General features: G+C 41.2%; 1 protein-coding gene across 2 annotated transcripts in view; it reads right to left on the reverse strand.

Annotated features, from left to right (window-relative positions):
• The window catches only part of VIT (vitrin), a 100,683-nt gene that overhangs the window by 59,918 nt on the left and 17,303 nt on the right, over positions 1-23,462 (reverse strand). For both annotated transcript variants that reach the window (XM_033125645.1, XM_033125644.1), the window contains exons 2-3: positions 18,247-18,316; positions 8,575-8,640 (exon numbers count right to left, since the gene is read on the reverse strand). In XM_033125645.1, coding sequence (XP_032981536.1) covers positions 8,575-8,640; positions 18,247-18,298 — 118 coding nt within the window. In that variant the 5' untranslated portion in view covers positions 18,299-18,316. The remainder of the gene's footprint in view (positions 1-8,574; positions 8,641-18,246; positions 18,317-23,462) is intronic.

The following is a 23,462-nucleotide window of genomic DNA, read 5'->3' on the forward strand; positions in this document are numbered from 1 at the left end:
CTTTCTGTTGCCCTCAGAATAATGTCCAAGCTCCTTAAGATGATTTATAAGGCCCTAAAAGATTTGGTCCCCGAACTTCTCTCTACTTAATCTCTTAACACTGTTACTTGGATGAAAAGGTGTCAGCCAGCAAAGGCCTGGAAGAAAGAGCTTTCAGGCAGAAGTAAGAGCCAGGGCAAAAACTCTGATATGGGAATGGGCTTGATGGTTTGAAGAAGATAAAGGAGGTCAGTGTGCCTGGAGCACAGTTAATGGGAGAGACAGAGAGAGAGTGAGAGAGAGATCCGTGACAGGGTCTGGGAAGTCAGCAGGGCTCAAATCACATGGAGACCAGACAAATTATTAATACAAATATGACCAAGATGTCAACAATTATTTTTGTTAGAACTCTTCAGGACTGCACAATATTCTTTTCAGAAGAAACTTCTTGACAAGCCTACTTGGGATAGAGGCTGAACTTCCAAGGGCTTGCATGTGGGCTGAACTGTTCAGAGAGGCAAGGAGAAGAATCTACTTATAAAATGGGCTTGTTGTATGAGAGAGGGAGGGCGGGGCAGAGATAGGAAGGGAGAGAGGGTAAGGGTGGAATGAGGTGCTGGTGGAAGAAAATTTTGTGTTTCACAAGATGACTCCTTCTGTTCATCCTTGAAATAGCTGCAATAAAGGCTCCAAAATATGATAAAATAGCAGATGCAGGGAAGTTTCTTCGAGGAGCTAGTAAAGTAGCTAAGTCACAGGGCACAGCAGGACGGGAGGCCATGGGAACACAGAAGGGGCTAGGTGGAGAAAATCATGAAGAGTACGTTGCAGAAATCATAGGGAGAGCTCCAGACTTGGTATTTACACAGCTCTAACCTGACGTCTGAGGAGCCATGGTGGCCAAGCTTACACTGGAGTGATAACCACTCTAGATGATGAAACTACAGCTTTGGTCAATAAGGGAGCTGCATTTGAACCCAGGTATGTCTGATTCTAACACTATATTGCATTCTCGCCTGAGCCAAGCCTTTGCCAAGAAGATGTACAGCATCGGAGGATAAAGAATATTTTCCCTCGGTCATTAATATTTCTCAAGGAGAATATATATAAGCAACAATGGGGCGAAATGTAGGACATGTGATGGAAATAGTTGATAAAGACAAACCTGGTAAAGGGCACTTGCCTCGGCAGATAACTCCAAGCTCAAGCTTTAAGCACTTCAAAAAATCTATAAGGTTGGTCTTTCTAGCCGATGTTTTTGCCAGGTCTGCGAAAATACCTTTATCCACACTCCATGGAAGGATGTTGATGAAGGAGTAATTGGATAACAGTTAACTTATCTATGGCAACATAGCTTTTGGGCTATGTACAGAAGTTTGTGTCTCTAAAAATAACCTAGTTTTAGTTTACAGAGGACTCTAACATACGTTTTTTTCACCTGCCTCTCATGGAACCCTGAGAGACATATTGTCCTCATTTTCCAGATAGATGAGTTGACTTGCTCAGGCTCAGTTACCAATGAAGTGGCAGAGCCAGGATCTGAACTCAGGTCCTCTGACTCGAAACGCAAAGCTTTGCTAACTCTACCTGGCTGCCTCTTCCATAGTTAAGAGAAGGAGTTAAATGTCTGCTTCCCTACTCTGACCTCACAGGGCTTTTCTGAACTTGAAGATCACTGACAACCACCAGTGGGTGAATGCAGGATAGGTCTTGCAAATAGGTTGTGTGTATGAGTGTGTTTGTGTTTGTGTGTGTGGGTGGGAAGGTTGTATGCATCTGTGCATTTATCTCAAACACCTGCAAGGCAACGTGTCAAGTGTAATTTTCCTTCCATTGTTTTCCTGTTATTTCTGAGAATTGCTAGGGTAGAGTTTACTCAATTAAAAATCTGCAACACTGAGAGAATCTGCCTCCCTTTTCACCCATATATCAGAAAGAAGGCTAGAAAGTTAATCCTCTTCTGTTTTCCTGGTCTGAGAGGGGGCACACCAATCTGTATGGAGAACACACTGGTGTTGGCACCAGTTGTCTAAGAAGCAGGCAAACGTTGGGGATTATTTACAAGTTGCTACAGCTAATAGCATGAGAACCTGCTCAGGAAGCCATGTGCATGTTATATCAACATCCTACACAGAGCTGTGTATCTCTTCATCGGTGTCCAATACACGAAATAACCAACTCCAAGAACGATGACCTCTACATGGCTGAGGTAGTAGTACCTCTGGGAATTATCCACCCTTTTAACGTTGATTGCAAAAACCTTTCCATGCCTTACAAGATATTAAGGTTAACTATTGGAGAGAACTATGTGGATTAAAGGTTGTACATTTCACCCCAGGTTAAGACTATTTCAACAGACTTCAATGTAATGGAAATATTTCCAAATTGTAGCTTCACTGCCTGTGGAGACTGTCTTGATGTTGTCTATCTTGTTGATTGTTGTCTTCATCATCTAGATTTCCTGCTCAGAAAACTCTCAGGGTCCCCACACTCTACAGAATGAAGAACAGCAAAGCTTCACGGGCTGGCATTGCCTGGTCCTGACCCACCTTCCCTTTGTATCACCCATGATTCCTTGACACTTCAACAAAACCATGCCACTCACTGTTCCCTGAGACCATCTTCCACTTGCTCCCTGTGACATCTGGGCTTAGTCCACCTAGAAAGCCCTCCCACCTACCACTGCTTGTAAAATTTCATGTCCTTTCTTGGATGCTCTTTCCATGTGAATCCTATTGTAGAATAGGATTGTGTGAATCCTTGTTATTCTTATGCGGAATTTACCACATTTTGCTTGATAGTGGCATATTTGTTGTTATTTGTCTGTTCATCCATCCAACAAATACTTGATGAGCACTAAGTGTATCTTCATGGTGCTTTCTATCTAGTTGGGAAGACAGACTGTATAAAAAAGTGCCTTATAATAATCCGTGATAAATGTATAGTAGAGGAAGTGTACCACACAAAGGCGCCATTGAAACTAGTTTTGTGCGTGTGTTGGCAACAGGAATTTGGTCCAGGAAGGCTTCCCTTTGCACATTGATTTTACCTTACATGAGATTGGATGCTCACTAAGGTCAGAGACTCTGCAGGATGGACGGCCAGTAATGTGTTGAATGGAATTAATTATCATGGCTCTCACCTGTGTGACGCTAGCTCCTCTGAACCCACTTTGGACTAAGGCCATTGCTTCTGGGGCTCTTCTGGGGCTGCCTTATATGCAGAAAAGTTATTGAGATTTTACACCTTGATAGTTTTTCTCTAGTGCACACACTCTGCCAAGGAGGGACTGTTCTAGAGTCATTGGTGGACATAATTTATGTGGAGACATCTGATGGGTTTATTACAGTATGGGCTGAAAGGCTCCTGAGTTGGAGCAGACCTTTTTCTGAATGTGTAATCTACACATAAATGAAGTTGATCCTTAAAATTCAGAAGGTTTCCTGACGGCCTTAAGAGCAGACTGTTATGAACACAGCTAAATCTTTCAATCATTGTTTGTAGCCTTCAACCGTCAAGAGAAATGCAGTCACATTTTGGTCATTTGTTAGAAACTGCTTGAGTAGGTGTGTGCTGACTGAATCTACCAATGAGATACCTCGGATAAGGTCAGATCTATGGCTTCAAAACATACCAGGAAAATGAGAGCCTTGAAAAATCACCTCTAAAAATAAACTATAAAAAGCTCATTTCGTACGTACAGTGACACAAACTTTTCCATGAACTCTACAATAGGTTAATCTATTAAAATATTAATTTATGTTTATTCTTATTGTATTTTTCCCTTTATTTTTTTAAGAAGATAGTCAGGTTTTCATGTTCTCTTACCTCGGGAGCTCAGGGTTGCAGGAGAGAGGACAGGGCTGCCCATGACAACTTTCCCTCAAGACATGGCAATTACCCTTCCCAAATCCCCCTTGTTTGAGGAGATTGGGCTTGGTCAGTCCAAAGAGTGATGAAGAGGAAATGACTGTGCGAGACTGGGAAGGTGGGAGTGAGTGGGTGGCCCAGGGAGGGAAATGTCCCCGTTCCCTGGAAGCTGCCTTGGAGAAGCATCACCTCGGAGCAGTGACTAGTATGGTAACCCTTGGGCTGAAAACTTCAGGCATGGGGCTTCCCCACCTCTGCTGAGATCCCATCGTTTAGGAAAAAATTGACTTGCCCAACTTCCAGAGATAACACAGGCTTGGACACTGAGTAGTGAAGGGGGACCTCCCTGAATGTTCTAGATTGTACAAGGCATCCATGGGCTGCACTGGGGAAGGAGGAAGTCCCTGCAATGATGGAAGTCCCTGGCAATGGGCAGTTTGGAATCAGACTTGATTTGATTTAGAAAATAAGGTGATGGGATAAGCCAAATGTGGTGGAGTAAAATTGTACCCAACACAACTGTGTACATGAAAGCAAAATATCAGCTTGGAATGAATGGTCATGTACAGGTGGGAGGAGTAGAGTTGTAATAATGCATCTTATCTTTGCTTTCCACTTTGTAATTCCCTCCTCCCCCCATGCCAGGTTATTTTCAACATATGCGTATACTACCTTTTGGGTCCAAAGGGCCCCAATGACGATAAGCAATGCCCATGAGGGCCACTGGGGGTCACGGGCAAACCAAGAAATGGCAAGGAGGAAAAGGAGAAGAGAAGAAAAAGAAATGAAAAAGAAGAGGAAGTAGTGAGGAGAAAAAGAGACAATTACCTAAAACAACAGTAGACAGAATAGATGCACTGGCGTGGCATGTGGTCTCAGGCCAAGGCGAGGGAAGATACTCATACTGGTTCTTCCTTTCCCTATTTTTCCTACCTCTCTCCTACTTTATTTCCTGTTCGGTTAGCCCTTGATCATCCAGCACCCTCGTCTGCCTCCAGGCAGCAGATACTCCATTTCTTAGTTCTTTTCGCTTAGGAGGAGGCATTGGGAAAAGTGTCTGGGGTTGAGTTTCAAATCGGGCTCTGCCAACTTTTTGGCACCACATCTTGTATAGTAGGGGTCAGTAAATTGTCCACTGACCAGAACTCTCAGATTGCCTCCTCCATATTTTGCCTTCAGTCCTCTGGGTGGCAAGGACTTTTAATCTCGAACAAACACCAGTGAAAATTGAGGGCTGGCTAGGAGAGAGGTCAGAGGACGCTGACGACAATCGGTGGGTGCCCGTCCCTCTCTGTAAGCCATTCTGATCTTGATTGTCTCTCAAGTCCACCAGTTCTCAAATCTTACTGGGCGTCAGGATCACCTAGAGAGCTTGTTAAAACACAGATTGCTGCTCCCTTCCCCTACCTAGAGTTTCAAATTTGGGGTCGGTGGGGTTGAAGGTTCCAGGCGATGCTGATGCTGCAGGTCCAGGAACACACTTTGAGAACGACTGACCTAGTCCGTTTCACACTGAAGCCAAGGATATTTGTTTAAAGCCCAGCTTTTATGATTTCACTTTTCTGCTTAAAACCCTTCAGTAGTAGCTCCTTGTAAGATATATTTTGAGGTATCAACTGTAAGAGTAAAATGATCAAGCTTTCTCTGTTCAGAGAAGAGGAGGGAGGCCATTGTCTCCCCACCTTCTCCACTTAGGGTGTCTCCTTGAGATATAAAAGCCCAGTAAAAAGCCAGGCTTTTGACCCTCCAATGCAAGGTCTCTGGCCTTCAGATCCTCGGATCTGTAAACACTTATCTCCAGAAGGAGCTCAGGGGTCTCTAGGTTTACAGGGGACAATTGTGAGGTATGTGTATTTATCTCTCAAGGAGATAAAAGAAGTTGCAATTGTTCTGTCTTCCACTCTACTGTATACATTTGTGTGACAGTCTGTCCAGACTTGGTAGATATTTTCATCCTACCTGTACATGCATGTAAAACTGTAATGTTTACTCACTAATAAATTGTGTTCTCTCTTCATACTTTGGTACAAAGGGGTGTTTTATTGGCAGGATTGTTTTATTTCCCTAATACAACCCTACCCGCTATACTCTTTTCTGAGAACCACCCCACCAGCCTACGCTGCCGCAATTATTATAGATTCTCCCAGGAATTTGGGAGAATGAGAGACATGGTCTACACAGAGAAAGAAGGAGACAGTGAGGCAGACACACAGAAAAAGGCAGAGACACTGATTCCCGAGGACTTTACATCTGGTGTACAGTCCAGCTGCTGTCCCTACCTTGGATTCTGCAAGCTATTGCCCAAATCTCCTTTATTGCTTAAGCAAATTTGCCTTGGATTTCTGCTAATTGGAACCAAAATAACCTGCACTGAGATACTGCCTGTTGCCTTCATGATGAAGTCCAGATTCCTGGACATGGTAACAAAGATCTTTACTATCTGGTACCTGCCTACCCCTCCATCTCTTATCTCAACCCATTCACCTCCTACTCAGTCGTATTTAACTACTATTTAGCTCTTTCTACATTTCAGGACTTGGGCATGCTGTTTTCTCTCTGCTTGTAACACTCTTTTCTCATCTTTGCTTGGCCAATCCCTATTTGGACTTCAGATGTCAGTGTAGATGTCTCACTTCTTCCAGGAAGCCTTCCAAGACACATGGCTTCTTCTCCATATTCTGGGAGTTCCTTTACTTTAGCTCCTGTGTCCTAGCACTTACATAAGATATCATCATTGCCTGGTGACTTGTCTTTCTTCCTCCCTCAATTTTGAGCTCTGTGAGGGCAAAGACTGATTCTTCATCACTGTTGTATCTGGGGTTTAACGCAGTATCTGGTACTTGGGTGGTGCCTAATAAATGCTTGTCAAATAAATAAATGATGCGCCTCCCTTACCCCCAGTCATCTACCCTAGTGGCAGATTGACAATATGAGTTGAAAAAAAATGAAAATTACTTTGGCCTCAAGCTATAGACTATAATTTGGAAATCCTCCTGAGGTAAAGAATCAGCTATCGCCATGGTTTGGGAATATCCTATTACCTTAATTGTATCTTTCCCCCGTTATTTAATGATTGTGCCAGAGTTTCTAATTAGAGGAAAGGCCTCATGGACTTATTGATTTAAATGTGCTGCATCACCAGGGAGATTTTGAGAATAAGGTTAGAATTTAGCATATCAGAAATTCAATCCATTTGAGATCTCTCAGAGGTTTGTCCTTGGGTTCATTTAGCACAGACTTTCATAGTTACTGAAAACTGTTGTCATGGTAATCATGGAACCTTTCATAATTTCTGTATATGAGTTAATGAAGGTACTGGAAACAGCCCAGAGGAATTCATACTTGGGTGTGCATTTGTCTACATATTAACCCAATCATTGTTTTGAACACACATCTGCCCCTGGGCTGATTCTCTTGGCTCTTGGTTCTGACAGGAATAAATAAACAACTGATTCCTTTTTAGTATTTCAGGCTAGAAGGCTGTGAATGGTGGCCCTTTTGGTCTCATTTCAACAGGAAACCCCACATGGAGGGTTTAAAGGAGCAGAAGAGAAAAAGAATGGTGTGTGAAGCAAATCTCTTTTTTTTATTTCAAGTTATTAACGTTGCTGATTTCAAGGCACCTAAATGTAATATCTACGAAGAAGTTTCAGTTGTGGAGAGCACAGAACACTGACTATATCTAAAGCCTTTCATTTATGGTCCTTTTTAAAATATACCTTCCGTCAAGCCTCCATCACATCTACAGATTTAGATCCAGATACTCAGTGTGTGCTCACAACATCTGAGTGTGATTGTTTCCCATCTATGTCCTGTCCTGCTAGTTATTTTCCAGTACCAAGTCTGCCTGCTTTCCTAGTAATAGAACCCCTTTCTTTTAGCGAGGCATGTGGATGCCTGAAATCACATTTGCCATTCTCCCTTCAAGATGGCCAATGGTGCTCTGTAGAAGGGGTATATTTGACTTTCTGGATTTATCCTTAAAGGGAGTGGGCATGTGCCATTCTTTATCCCTGCCTACTGACCGAAATGTGCACATGATGGATGGAGCTGGGGTAGCCATTTTAGACAGTGGATTGGGACCACACTGATAAAAGCAGAATGACAAGACAGAGGGGTATGGGGTCTTGAAGACCGTGAACCTTTTGCCAAAGCCCAAATTGACTATGTTTACAGGAGACAGAAGGATACTTCTGTCTTTTTAAAGCAACTGTTATTTCGGATTTTCTGTTATCCGATCTTAACTGATATTACATCCCCAAATGAAATTTCATTTTCCTCTTTCCACTGATTGGATGTGAAACCTCCTGGGCTTTCTTGTGAGATTTACCTTCTGATTCCAGGGCATGCTGGAAGGTGGGCAGGTTTGCTGGACCTTGGCATTAGCCAGACTGAATATTCTGGTATGGGGAATTGAGACATCATTTCAATGGCAGAAAAATACCTACTCCAGCTTAGTCATAGAGTTGGTCTTTGTATGTGTCTTTTGAATTTTTCTAGTGTAGTGGAAGCACGTATCTTTCACCCTAAAATCAGGACTCCTATCTCAAATGCTTTTCAGAATGGGGTAGATGATAAATAAGAATCATTACTAATCAGTCTGAGTGCAAAGTAATTGAAATAAGAAACAAAAACAAAACAGCCTTCCAAATTATCTAAAGTATAACAATCCTCCACATGAGAGATACAAGCCTTCTGTCAGTAAGGAATTATAGTTTTACTTACTGAATTTAGGCCTTTTAATCTTCTTTGTCATTTCTTTATTTGAATGTATTCCAGTCACCAGCAGAACTACAGAAGAAAAGATGAAAACAACAACAACAAAAACCAATCAATATTATTTCATCTAAACACTTTCCCTTTTTTGACCCTTGTGTTTGCTTCACTCATTCATGTATTCTCATTGGTGAGACTAATTTTCCCTTATATCAGAAAATAAGATGTATCATTTGTATACTTTTCTTAGCCTCTATTGAAAGGGTCTTTCAGAAATACCTTTTGGATAACTGTCCTTTGTTTTGCTGTCTTTAAATTTCAACACACCCATCCTACCACCTCTATTTTCCAAAGGAGGGAATGTGATTTGCTTGTTCCTAGGGGTGAATGGAATGATAGAGGCAGGATGAGCACCCAGACCCTGCTTGTGTTCTTTCCTCTGTACCACACCGAGTTTCCAAATGGCCAGAGAACTGCATGTGTGTGTGTGAGCTTATATGTGCGTGCGTGTGCATATGAGTGCAACAGAAGGAAGGCTTCATGGAAGGGTTGTGTAAAAAGCACCAGAGGAGGACTGTCTGGGAAAGGAAGACGAGGAGAAAGGGGACTGGAGGGTAGAGAGAGACTGGTCATAAGGTCTGTCTGAGGTGTGACCTGAGTATCCCGTGGTGGTCCGTGTAGCAGCACCTGGTTCTGTGCCCCACAGAGGCCACCTGCAGATAGGTAAGTTTCCTCCTCAGAAACAGGAGCAGAACCTCAAGCAGCATTTGGCTACTGCTTTCCTTCAGAAAGTGCAACATTAGGGGGAGAAGGGGGCCTCTTTATCCTTTTTAAAGTCACGTTACCAGTTGGAGCCTTGTGTTTGTAAAAAATAACATTGACCAATTTTTTTCCCATTACCAAAACAATACATGTTCCTTGTAGAAAAATGTAAAAAAAAAACCACACACACACACACACGAAAAGTACAGAAAATATGGTTGAACACAAAAGTATATTTTCAGCCTTTTTCTATATATGTATAGATGTTATGTATTCATATGTGTACTTCTAAACAAACATTTGATCATGCTCATACAGTTTACAATGTTTTATAACTTATTTCTACTTAAGGATAGCTACATTATTTTTGTCATTAAATGTTAGTCTCACAGTAATTTTAATTGCCTGCAAAGTGTTGCACTATAGGCATGTATCATAATTTAGCCAATTTCTAATTTAACATAAATAGCTCCATCTTTGCAACGATCCATGATCATTTCTTTAAAATAAACCTCCAAATGGGATTTCTTATCTGAAAGCTATTACCCACTTAAAATTTTGATATATATTGTGAAAATTTCTCATAGCAATTTTTTGTTGTTAACAATGTCTGAAAATGCTCACTTCTTTGTACTTATACTAATTCTACCAGTAGACAGAAAAGCAATGATTTTCCTTTCAAAAGGCTCTCTATTCTTCTTCTTTCCTCTCCAGACATTCTTTCACCTTACCCACCCAAAACTGGTACTGCTTTAACTTATCTCCATGTTAGCCCCTTTTCTGAGAAACCGACTTGGTGGATGGAGTTGGGACTCTGCAGGTGGACATGTGGCAATAGAGCATCAAAAAAGGCATTTTACTCCGTAATTTATACGTTTGTTTTTTAACAGAACACAGATGCTCAATTTAGCCATAAATGGACTTCAAAATCCTTGAATTAGAAACTATCTTTAAAGTAAAAAGTGGCAGTTGTCACCAAGTGTGTGTTATGAAAACTTTTTGTCTTATGATTCTCTAGCTAATCTGTGCCAATGATGCAGCTATGGCTACTGAAGTATCCCCAATTTTGACTACTAGCATTAGTTGAGGCCTGGAAAGGTGACATAGCATGTCCTGTAAGAACAGAAACATGAAAGAGAACTGAGTGAGAACCAAAAGTCTAGCCAAGGAGAATGAAGGCGGACTTTTTTAGGTGTTATTTACTTCTGGGGTTTGGGTGAGCGTGAGCATCCTGGAGGTCTAATTTTTATAGTAGTCTCTGTGTCATTTAACTTTGTGCGAAGACCACATTTTCATGTTATACACAAGCACAAACAACTAGAACCCCAAAATATTTTTTTAAACAAGTAGTAAATAAATATATAGAAAAAAAAGGTACAAGTAGACAGAGTAAATGAAATAGTAATAAATTTGGGTATCCATTTTTGTGGAAAACCAAATCCTGTCCTGGGCCTGTATGTTTGCGACAAGTGGTTTATACGTCTCGGTATCATTAGGACTATAAATATCTCAGTAAGGACCACTCCACACTCGCATTTGCTCACCCAAGGCCTCTGGGCTGAAAAACAGGCATAGCTGGTTCAGTTTTACAGCAGTGGTTTCTAGTCATTCTCTTCAATGGTATACAGAGACCCTCCCCTCAGCTTAGATGCTTGTTAAGTAAAGCTTCCCAGAGATCACTCCTCTAAGGGAGGGCTGGCCAATAAGGCTGAAAATGTGCTTCTATCCTGAAGCAGGTCTCCATTCCACATCAGCAAGACCTGTCTTGCTGTATTGAAATGGTGACTTGCATGTTGAATTCAGGTGAGAGAAGAATCAGTCCTGTGTGTCTTTCCTTAAGAAGACAGAGCACTGAGATGGCTCATTTCAAAGTACAAAGTGGAACACAGGTATGAAAGCCAGTGCCTTCTGCGTGAATAATTATCTGGCCGCTGAGGCCATTAACGTCTAGATGTCGTGAGGAAATTATGTCTAGAGGCCAAAGTTCCAAGGCAAGCATGGGTTCCCAACTCTGCAGCGATACTTCTCAGTTTTTAACAATTCAGTGTTCCAGTTTTGAATAGCATACCAAGTTCTCACCTTTCACTAGTAGTGCTCGAAATTTCAAAACAAATTAAATGTCAAAATTACTTTTTACAATAGAAAAACTTGCCCTCACTTCTCTCTTTCCCCTCTAGTGTAGCCATCAGTACAGTCAAGATAGTTGAGGTGTAATTGTTTTCAAGTTCAATTTAAATAAATGATCACTCAGATGATTCATAGATAGAGACCATACCAGGGAATCAGCTTGAGACCATGCTCAGTCTCATGAATGATAAAAAATGTAAGCTAACGCAAAATCATGGGATATTTTCCCACATCATGTCAGTAAGAGTTGAACACAAGGTTAGATCTAATCCTGACGTGCGTCTGGGGTTAGGGCATCCCAGTCATTGTGGGTAGTCTAAGCAGGTGGAGTCCTTCTGGAACCTTTGGTAATATATTTCAATGGCCTGCGAAACAGTTCTAGTCTTTGTCCTAGAATATATACCTCTAGGATTACGTCCCAAATTATAATCAGATATGTAGGCAAAGATTTATGCAAAAAAATGTCCTAAAGGCAATTTAGAAATAATGAAATATTGGAAATGTTCCAACACTAGGGAATCCTAAGCATTTATTACAAATGATATGTAGAAAGAGATTAAATGACATGGGATGTGCTCAGCTCTAACTTTAAGAATGATTCTGACAAAGTTAGAATATATGTAGAGAGAAATTACTGGAACGAATATACCGAATGTTAATAATGGTGAAATTATAATTTCTATTTTATATTTCTGTATCTTTCCCATCTATTGTATATTTCTCATATATATTCTATATTTGATATAGAGTATGTTTCTTTTACAATTAGAAAAAGCCAACGTAATTATTTTTACGTTATTATCATATTGAAATCATATAGACTTACAATAATGAAAAGTGCTTTCTAAAATCATTGGCATGGTTAATATGAATTTGTGTTCCAGTTTTCCTGTTAATAATGAGTTATAATCAGAGCATTCACTTTCAAGAAAAGACATGAAGTGCCAGGACATCTAATCAATGATCAAATCAGTAAATACTGACTGAATACTTATGCGTCTGGAACTTTTATAGAAATGCTGCATTCTAAGCCCCTAAACATTCTTGTTAGTTCCTTTTATAGCCCCTTACTAACTCAGGTGGTATTGCAAAGTACTCTCTCCCTGACCAAACTTTAGTCAGGCTCCTCTAAGCCCTCTTTTCAACGAGGCTTTGACCTTGGGTTTCAGTGTCCATCCTTGTTGGATCTGCATTGCCCAGTTTTAGTTTTTAGCAAGGATCCTGTTTGGAGAGAATCCCCACCCTTGATATTTGATCATCCTGGTGTGCCTTTAGCAAGACTCGGTCAAGTTGCTTCAGCAAGAATCCCCCCACCTTTGATGTCTTGAGGAAATTATGTCTGGAGGCCAAAGTTCCAAGGCAGTTATGATTTGCCAACTCTGCAGAAATACTTCTCGATTTTTAGGAATTCAGTGTTCCAGTTTTGAATAACATGCACGTTCTCACCTTTCACTAGTAGTGCTTGAAATTTCAAAACAAATTAAATTTTTGAAATGACATTTCCAATAAAAACCTTCCCACCATTTTTCTCTCTCTTTCTTTCTAGTGTAGCCATTAGTACAGTTAAGATAGAATCCTATCAAGTTGCTTCAGCAAGAATCACCCTACCCTCTTAGCAATCTCCATCCCCTGTCCCCGGCAACCTCCTCCTTGGCTGTAAATGCCCACTTTTCTTGTTGTATTTGGAATTGAGCCCATTTCTATACTGAGGTCTCTTTTCCCCGATTGCAATAGTTCCTGATGAAAATCTGTTTTTACCACTTTAACCATTGTCCAGCTCTGGTTGTCCACATGGCTTCCTGAAAACCGATTTATAAAACAGATTGTTTTAAAGCAGTTCAAATTTTCCCTGTGCTTTAATTTGGGATTACATACTTAATGAAATCTCGAGCATCAAATCAATCGGAGTTTCCTAGCCAAGACATTCTCTACAACCAAATAAATCATAAAAATTATGCTTCAAATCATAACACATAAAAGCTGGGAGGAGCCTTTGGAGGTCATCCCTTTACTTTATAGAAAAGAAACCAAGGTCAAGGTTTACATGTTGGCTAAAGATGCAGTTCTTCGGGAGAACTAGAATGCAGGTTTGCTGGCCATAGCTTTGCCTCTTTCATTCCACTTGCTCCCCGAGAGGACAGCCATTGATTGTACATGGTGTTCCAGTGATAGAGGGCAGCCTAAAACTCTGCTATATCATAAATTTAAACGTATCTAAACAAACATGCTAGCTCTGATATATGTTAATTAAACACTTAACATTAACTTGGGAGGGTTTTTGGGGGATCATGGGGTGGCTCTGTGTGATATTGTGATTTATATAAATATATATTTTGGTCTTCTGACCACAGTTCTGGCCATAACTACGGCTCACAGCTTCTAAAGCCCTTGGAGTTTCCTGAGCGATAAGAGCAATAGGAGAATCTTTTGTTATAATACTTGGTTTCTTGTCCTCAGTTCCTGAAATCACTTCAGAGCCATAAAGGTGAAACGGGTGTCTTGTGTTATTCATAACAGGCCCCTTTCAGCCACATTTCAGTTTATGTTAATAAGATGACTTTTGGGAATACTCTAAAGATGAGGGAGCTGGTTGCCAGGGGAACCAACCATGAATGGAGGGTTGGAAATTTCAGTCCCATTGCTTGATTTCCCAAGAGGAGAAAGGGGCTGGAGGTTGACTCAATCAGCAATGACCAATGAGTTAATCAATCATGCCTATGTAATGAAGCCTCCGTAAAGAAACAGAAAAAGACAGGCTTCAGCAAGCTTCCAGATTAGGGAACCAGAATGCTTCTGCGTGCTGCCGGGCCCTAAACTTCAGGAGGACAGAAGCTCCTTTGTTTGGGACCTAGTCCTATATCTCTTCATCTGGCTGTTCATTCATATCCTTTAATATTCTTTGTAATAAGTCAGTTACCTAGTGAGTAAACAGGTTTCCTGAGTTCTGTGAGCTACTCTAGCAAATTACTTGAACCCAAAAAGGGGATTGTGAGAACCTCTGATTTATAGCTAGTGAGTCAGAAGCTCAGGGGACAACCTGGACTTATGATTGGCTTCCGAATATGGGGCAGTCTTGTGCGACTGAGCTCTCTACCTAGAATCTGATTCTATTTCCGGGTAGTGTCAGAATTGAGTTGAATTGTAGGACACCCAACTGGTATTTGGGAATTGCTTGGTGTGGGGAAAAAAACCCACACAATGGAATTGGGTCGTCTTGTGTATTGGCTTGATACAATTCCAAATCCACTTATTTATGATTTAAGTTGTTTAATCCTTTTTTTTTTTTTAAAATAGCAAAGACAAAAAAAAGATCACTTGTAGAAGTAAAGTTGTTTTGATGTAAAAATGAAGGAAATTGTGTTAGGATGTCATCATCTCATCTGTTATTACAGCAGCCCAGGTGCTGAGCGGCCCCACTGGGGGCTTATGGGTAAGAACAGGTGGAGAAACAACTATGGCAAGGCGACTATAAATACTGAGAGTCTGTGAGGAATATTAGAGAGTTTTCGGTCTGGAAAGGCATCCCTTTGCTGACCTAAATAGCTTTTTGAAGACCCTTGGAGCAGTGGCTCCTGTATTGGAGAGGCTACTCCTCGGAGACGGTGGCAAAAGCCACACAGTGGCCCTGCAAAGATCATCCTACTCTCCAATACCAGCACCATCGTCTCCTAGAAACGTGCTCTAGCAACGAGTGACTTTCATTTTTTTTTTTATTATTTTTTAAATTTATTGGGGTGACAATTGTTAGTAAAATTACATAGATTTCAGGTGTGCAATTCTGTATCACATCATCTATAAATTACATTGTGTGTTCACCACCCAGAGTCAGTTCTCCTTCCATCACCATACATTTGATCCCCCTCACCCTCATCCCCCACCCCCACCCCTGTTACCCTCTGGTAACCACTAAATTACGTTCCCCAGATTAATTTTCAAACCCCGTGGCCATCCTGTGGTCACCGACTGCCCTCCAATCCCCTCACCCTCCCCCCCACCCCCAACCCCCCCGCCCATCTAGCAACCCTCAGTTTTTCCTCTTTGTCTCCAAAACTGTTTCTGATTAGTTCAGAAACAGTGACTTTCATTTTTGCACTGGCAGCTGTCAGTCAGCTGGTGGTTGGTTAAGCTGGCTCTTCCGATCGCTACTCGTATAAAAGGTACACCTCATCTAAATTTGGACTTTATTCCTTCCATCTCTCCTTGCCTGGAGTGATAGTATAATTAATTTATCATTGCTTTGGAGTATGTTATTTCTTTATTGGCTTATTAAGAGACATTGTCCTGTATGCTATTGGCTTGTGAATTTCCCACAGCGAACCTATGTTAAATAAATGGCTGGCCAAGACAAATTCAGTCTTGGAGCATAAATTGCTGCCCCAAACAAAACAGGTGCAGAGTTGGACTCTGTAACCTTAAAAATCCAGCATCCCTAAGGATAAAATTTTATTTAGCAGTATTTCTTGAGTGCCTATGAGACGTGCTGAGCACTGGAAATGAGCAAGACAGCTTTTGGGGGGGATCCAGACAAATGGCGAAGTGAATGCCATGCAGCTATGATGGGATTCGATATGGGGTGCCAAGGAAGCACCTAGGAATATGGTGTGATCAAATGGTGGGAAGAGGGAAACTGCCTGAAAACCAGTAGGGGTCCCATTGTGTAATGGTTAGCACTCTGGACTTTGAAAACCAGTAGGGTTTGTGGGTGAGAGGAAAAGCATTAGCGGAAAGAGAATAGCATAGTCAAAGGCCATGCTATCCCTTGGAGGTAAGAAGTGATGTGACCCTCAGGGGAATGGGAGGTCAGTACCCCCCAGGTGGCTGCTGGGGTAGAGCGGAGAGCAGCAGCGGGGAGTAAGAGCCATAACAGGAAAAGATGTGGTTCCATTATGAAGACAAAGGTAAAACACTGAGGAGTTCAAATCAAGAGAGTGGTGACGAGAAGCGGGCTTTCCGGAGATTAATCAGGTGTGGTACAGAGTGAGTTAGAGGGGTCAGGATTTGGGGCAGGGAGGTTGTCACCGTACTGAGGAAGGGTGATGGGGGACTTACGGGAATGGCCTTGGGATGGAGACAAGCAGAAACATGGGGGAGATGCTAGGGAGGCAGACATGTGAGTGAGGACGTTGAGAGAGAAATGTGTGACAGGACTCTCTCTTTTTCCTGCTTTGATTTCTTGCTTTCTGAATGAGCAACCCTGAGGGGAAAACCGTTTTGCAGAAGGGCAGGCTGAGGAAGGGGGATAAGACAGTCCTGTCAAACCTCCCTTTGTGGTTCTGTGAGGCCAGAGACTTGGCAGAGTGTGAAACGGCCCCAGGGTTTGTTTTCTGTGTTTTCCAGTAGAAATCTTTCCTCTTCCTAACTCCCCTATATTGCCCTGTGTTAGAAACCTACTACCCTGTAGGTTCCTATGGGACAGGGAGACAGCCTCTGAGAAGGGCAAGGTGGAAATGAAGGACCCGGTGCTTCCAAGGTGAATATTCCTCAGCAAGTTTGTAGTGAGTGGAGTCAAGACCAGAACCCACGCTGTCCCTCTAACTCCCAGCCCCGTGCTCCTTCCACCAGGCTGAGAGCCGCCTTGCCTTCTGAGTGGTGTCACCTCTTTCTCTTCCAGGCCCAGCTCTACCATGTAGGCTCCCTCTGCACACACCTTGAACATTCTGACTATATTATGAGTTGAATTGTGTACCCTCCCCAATTAATCTGTTGAAATGCTTACTCTGACTACCTTAGAATGTGACATTATTTGGAAAAAAGGTCATTGCAGATGTAGTTAGTTAAGTTAGGACCTAGTCATTGTGGAGAAGTTTGGGCCCCTCATCCAATACGATGGACTGGTGTCATTATAAAAAGGAGAAAATTGAACACAGCACACACACACACACACACACACACACACACACACGAAGAATGCCATGTGAAGACAAAGGCAGAGATGGGGTGATGCCAAGGAATGTTGACGATTGCCAACAAACACCAGAAGCTAGGAGAAAGGCATGAAACAGACTGCAGCCTCCCAGCCCTCTGAAGGCATCGACCCAGCTGATGCCTCGATTTTGTGCTTCTGGCCTACGGAATTGTGACAGAATAAGATCCTGCAGGTCTAAGCCACCCAGTTGGTGGTATGTTGTTATGGAAGCCCTGGCCCACTGATACGGATTGTCTGCACATCTTTCCTGGTCAGAGTTTCACAGTGACCCAGGGGGTCACTCCACAGGACAAGGCCACAGCACAATGGGGTGACGGTGAACTGATTCCCCTCAGGCTTAGTGCTAAATCCATCAGCACTTTCCCCTCTTCTTGTGGACCTGCTGCTTCCTGAAGGCCTACCTGAAATTCTCCAATGATAACGGATACATTTAAAAGGTTTCATTTCTAAGGTGTGAGTTGCCATTGGTACAAGGAAGGCTGTGTCAGTGATTATTTTTTTTTTTGAGAGATTAAGAAACAAGAAGATCCCTAAATTCAGACTCTGTAAATATGCTATATCTGAAATATTTGTTAGTTGCTGAAGAATACATACAGATATGTGTGTATATCTGAGCGTATAATATGTCATATAGAGAGACACACCAATATAATAGAATACTTGCTGTATATAAAAATTTATATACACATGCATCCTGAATTTGATCTACACTTAACATTCTCACTTAAACTTCTCTCCTACATGTTAATCATAAAAAGATACACTGAACTGTTTATATGCTCTGTTTAAACCTTTTCTTGGCAGGATTCTTCGGACCACAGGAGAATGTCAACAGTGTATCCAGATGCACATATAAAAGTACTTACCAAGGAGCATTTCCATAACAGGTGCCTTCATAGTGAGGACAACAATCCCCATAAATATCAAAACGGCGCCCTGGGGAGGAAGAAACAATAACATCTTTCAGCCAAGGGTTCTTTCTGAATTGGATGCTCGCCGTGTGGGGTGGGGCTGCTTCATGTTGCCTTGCCCTCTGGAGGCAGGATTTAAGCTGCGAGCTCATGGAGGTGGCAGGGGCCGGAGTGCTGGTACCGAGTCCATTCTCGGTTAGAAAACCTAGCCTAGTCACCAGCCTTCTGTTCTTTAGAAATTTGGTCTTCACTTAGAAATAAAGAGGAAATCACTTGACAGTTTCGAGAATATGTTCAACCAGTCTCAAATTATGACAAAAGCCACACTTACGGTATCCAGAGAACATTTTTAGATTTCAAATAATTCGTTCATCATTCATCCAATAAATATTTATTAAACTCCTATGAGAGTGCGAGGTAATGTTATGTTAGGTAAAAGGTGATAAAAAATGGAATTAAAAAAAGAATTCTTGCTCTTAAAAGGTGTACAGTTTAACAGAAGTGGGAAAACATACGTGGACACAAATCACCACACCGTTAGAGAATGTGCAAGCCCCATAAGGAGTATAAAGGGAGTTTATAGAGCAGTGATTCTCAAACTTGGTTGCATATGAGTATCATCTGGGAGTTTTAAAGGACCCTGATGCCCAGGCTGCACCTCAAACCAACTGAATCAGAATCTCTTGGGTGTTGGGTGTAGGCGTGAAGCTTTTAAAAACCTCCCCAGTTTGAGAAACAGCAGTGTAGAGCAAAGCTTCCAAAATCTTAATGTGCCTATGACTCACCTGGGAATCTTCTTAAAATACAGATTCTAATCCGGTAGGTCTGGGGTCGTGCCAGAGATTCCCCAAGAGGCCAGGGAAGTTTAGAGGAAGGAGAGCTTATGTCAGCCATGGGAATGAGAGAAAGTCTCACAGAGGTGGCAGCAATTGGGTCACTTTTGAAAGATGAACCAAGTTTCATAGGGGAGAAGTGGCCCAAGTGGCAGAACAGTATCGACAGAGGCTCAGAGGTTGGGAAGCAGAGTGGATACCAAGATGCTGGTGACTTCTAGGGGGTTTCCCCCCTTCTCAGAAGGCTATGACGAAACCTGGCAAGGTTTATGCAAACCACCACTAATTGAACATATACTGTGACTCTATATTGTCTCGAATCCTCACAGTAAGCCAGCAGGGTAGATTTTATGATCCCCAGTGGGCAGATGAGGAAACTAAGGCTTAGAACAGTAAAATGTCTTGTGTACCCATGACGACCAGGAAGTGAGTAGGATTAGCTTGGAGAGGAGATTAGGTGGAAAGGCTGTGCCCTGGGCACAAGCAATAAGGGAAAACATCGTAAGAAGTATAGACTTAAAGTCAGTCTGCTTTTCATGATCCTTATAAGCCAACAATTCTAAACACTCCTCCCCCCCGGGGCACATGGCTTCCATTACCTGCCCTCCGCCCAGGGCCCCTGCTGTGTGGCCTAACACTGGGATTCTCAGCCCTACTCTCCTCTGTGCTGAGTGGCATGCCAGTAAACTTGCTCTCTGAATAGAAGCCCTGACCTGTAGTGTTCGTTGATTCCTGTGGTGTAAATTCTCTCACCACGGCTGATTTTAAAGCCACCAAAATGATGTCACTGGATAGAGATTTGAAAGAGATAAACACTACCTGGTATTAACTAGGTCCAGTATAAGCTTATGTCCAATATTTAGATACAGTCCTATGCACAGTTTCTTAACAAAAAAAACAACTATTAGATGATAGTTGAGGTGGTAATACAAGTACCAGATGCAATTAACTTAAACTGTTTAATATATGAAAGGTTTTGTTACAATGAAATTAGGCAGCAATGGGAACCCCTAATGGAATGGATCACTTTGCTAATTTCCAGCAATAAATGCAATTGTTAAGTTTCCCAATTAAGGTAGTTGACTACTGGTTAAGTCATAGGCAAATAATAGAAATAGAAATAAAATACATACGATCTATTTGGCAATTTGATGCTTAAATTGCTGGGTCATCTTTTGAAAATAGTGTGGTAACAAGTACAATTTTTTTTTTTTTACTAACTTGAGATGCTCCTGAACAACCAACACGTTTTCAGGCCTGACAATTTAACTTTCCTATGGGATAAATGCGCGATGTCCAGCTTCCCTTCTGGACCCACCTAACCAGCCCCACCAATGGCTGTTACCATTCAGCATTGCAACTTTCTTCTATGAGCCATTCTTGACTTCTCTTTCCCCCATAGCCCACATCTTTTCTATTAGTCCAGCCTATTGGCTCTATATTCTTCTTAATATATTCAGAATCTGACCATTTCTCACCATCTTTACCATTGCCACCTGGTCCAGGCCATGCCTACTCTCTCCTTTGTTATTACAATTAGCCTCCTACCTAGGCTGTCTCCTTCTTGCCCTGCATTCTACCGTCTAAACAGCAGCCAGCACAATCCTATTTGAAGTAAATCAGTTCATGGCATTCTTCCGGTCAAACCTCTACAGTGGTTCCCCACTTTACTTAGAATGAAAGCCAAGTCTATACAAGTGAATAAGACTCTATATGGATTGACCACCATTGGTCCTTCTGACTTTATTTCCCACTATTCATCTCCTCACTTACTAAGCTCCAAACACACCAGCTTCCTGGCTGTTTCTGGAACGTACCTCTCACCTCAGGGTCTCTGCACTTACTATTTATACTCTCCTTGGGTGCCCTCTCCCCAGATAAAACCATGATTTACTCCTTTGTTCTTTCAAGTCTTTGCTTAAACGTTATCTTCTCTTGATAATTTCCCTAACCACCCAGTTTAAAATTGTAATCCCTCTCCTCCCCACCACCAAATGGTACCCCCTATCCTTTTTCTACTATCTTTTTTTCCCATGTCACTTATGACCTCTGACATACTCTATGATTTGCTTATTTTATTTATTATTGTTGGTGTTCTCTACTGGAATGCAAGCTCCATGATGGCAGGGATTTTTATATGATTTTTTTTTTATGTGCTCATTTTTCTTTATGTGATTTTTTTAATGTGCTCAATCAATGAGTGAGGAATTAAGACTCTTTCCTTTCCCTAGGAAACAATAATAATATTAAAGGAAACAAACAAAGGGAAGACAATCTTATGAACACACTAAAAACTACTGAATTTTACACTCTCAAAGGTGTATTTAATGTATGTGAATTACATTCCCATAAGTATTACTGATAGTCAACAAACAAACCAAAAGGGAAGATGGATTGCAGAGAGAAGTGCTCTCAGATCTGTCCTACAACTTTAGAAGACACAGTGGACCTGACCTTTACATGCTGGGATGGATGAATAAAAAAACAAACAAAAAAACCCAGGATTCCAGGAAACTCATGATCCCCAGAGGAGATATCTCCCCAGTGCTGACTCAACAGTAATGGAACCTGACCAGAATCATTCTGGTCTTTTGGAATCACAATGTTTGAGGCTTCTTTCTTACCACTTCAGTTTCTTTCCTTGCTCAGTCCATTTACTCACACACTAAAAATGTAAATGTGCCTTTTGATATATGTGAAAAAAAATCAAACCCTCTCTCAGCTTTTCAAGAAGTTGGGGATGAGGACAGCTACCAGCACTGTTAAGCACTTCCTGCAGGTGGTTCAATATCCCGAAATTGTGGGGTACACAGTACGTAATGCTGGAGCCTTAATTCCTCTTGTGCTCACCAGGGTTCTAACAAAAATGGAACAATGGGGGTTTGCAAAAGGATGTATTACTGATTCATAAATTTATGGATTGTGCCATGAGATGTAACATAGAGTCCTGAATATGAAGTTCTGGTGAGACAAATGAAGCCTGATTATGAAATAAAAATACACGTTCATGCAAGTAGAGTAGCCAGCCAATTTAATTAGGTCCTTTATTGCCCAGAGTCAGAAAAGAGTAAGGTGGTAATAAATAATAGTATCACCTTATATTTATATGGTTTTTCCCTCCATTTTTTTTATTATTGTGGTAAAATACACAAACATAAAATTTACTATCTTAACAAGTAATTTTTAATATTAACCTTTTCTAAGTGTACAGTTCAGCAGTATTAAATATATTTATAATGTGCCATCATGACCACCATTCAGCTCCAGAACTCCTTTTATCTTGTAAAATTGAAACTCTATGCCCACTAAACAATAATTCTTCGTTTTCCCCTTCCCCCCAGTCCCTGGCAACCACCATTCTGCTTTCTGTCTCTATGATTTTGACTACTGTAGTACTTCATATAAATGGAGTCATATAATACTTTTCTTTTTGTGATTATGCTATTTCAAGTAGCATAATGTTCTCAGGTTTCATCCATGTTATAGTGTATGTCAGAATTTCTTTTCTTTTTAAGCCTTAATAATATTCCATTATAAGTAGATACCCCATTTTGCTTATCCATTCATCAGCTGATGGACACTTGGGTTGCTTCCACTTTTTGTTATTGTGAATAATGCTGCTGTGGACTTGAGTGTACAAATATCTCATTGAGGTCCTGCTTTCATTTCTTTTGTGTACATACCCGGAAATAGTATTGCTAGGTCAAATGGTAATTCTATTTTTCATTTCTTTGAGGAAACTCCGTACTGTTTTCCAGAGTGGCTGTACCATTTTACATTCCCGCTAACAGTGCACAAGCGTTCCAATGTCTCCACATCCTTGCCAACACTTATTTTCTCTTTCTTTTGATAGTAATCATCCTAATGGTATGAGATAGCATCACTTTGTGGTTTTGATTTGCATTTCCCTAGTGATTAGTGATGCTGAGCATCTTTTCATGTATTTTTGGGCATTTCTATATCTTATTTGAAGAGATGTTTATTCAAATACTTTGCTCAGTTTTTAATCAGGTTGTTTTTCTTGTTGTTGTTGAATTTTAGGAGTCACCTATACATTCTGGATATTAATCCTTTAACAGATATATAATTTGCAAATATTTTATCCCATTCTATGGATTGCCTTTTTTACTCTGTTGGTAGGGTCATTCGATGCACAAAATTTTAAAAATTTTCGTGAAGTCCAATTTGTCTATTTTTTCTTTTGTTGTTTAAGACTTTGGGTGTTATATCCAAGAAATCATGGCCAAATTCAATGTTTTGAAGCTTTTGTCCTATGTTGTATTCTATGAATTTTATAGTTTTAGACCTTAGATTTAGATCTTTGATTCATTTGAGTTT

The sequence above is a fragment of the Rhinolophus ferrumequinum genome, chromosome 13 (genome assembly GCF_004115265.2).
Source record: "Rhinolophus ferrumequinum isolate MPI-CBG mRhiFer1 chromosome 13, mRhiFer1_v1.p, whole genome shotgun sequence".
NCBI lineage: Eukaryota > Metazoa > Chordata > Mammalia > Chiroptera > Rhinolophidae > Rhinolophus > Rhinolophus ferrumequinum.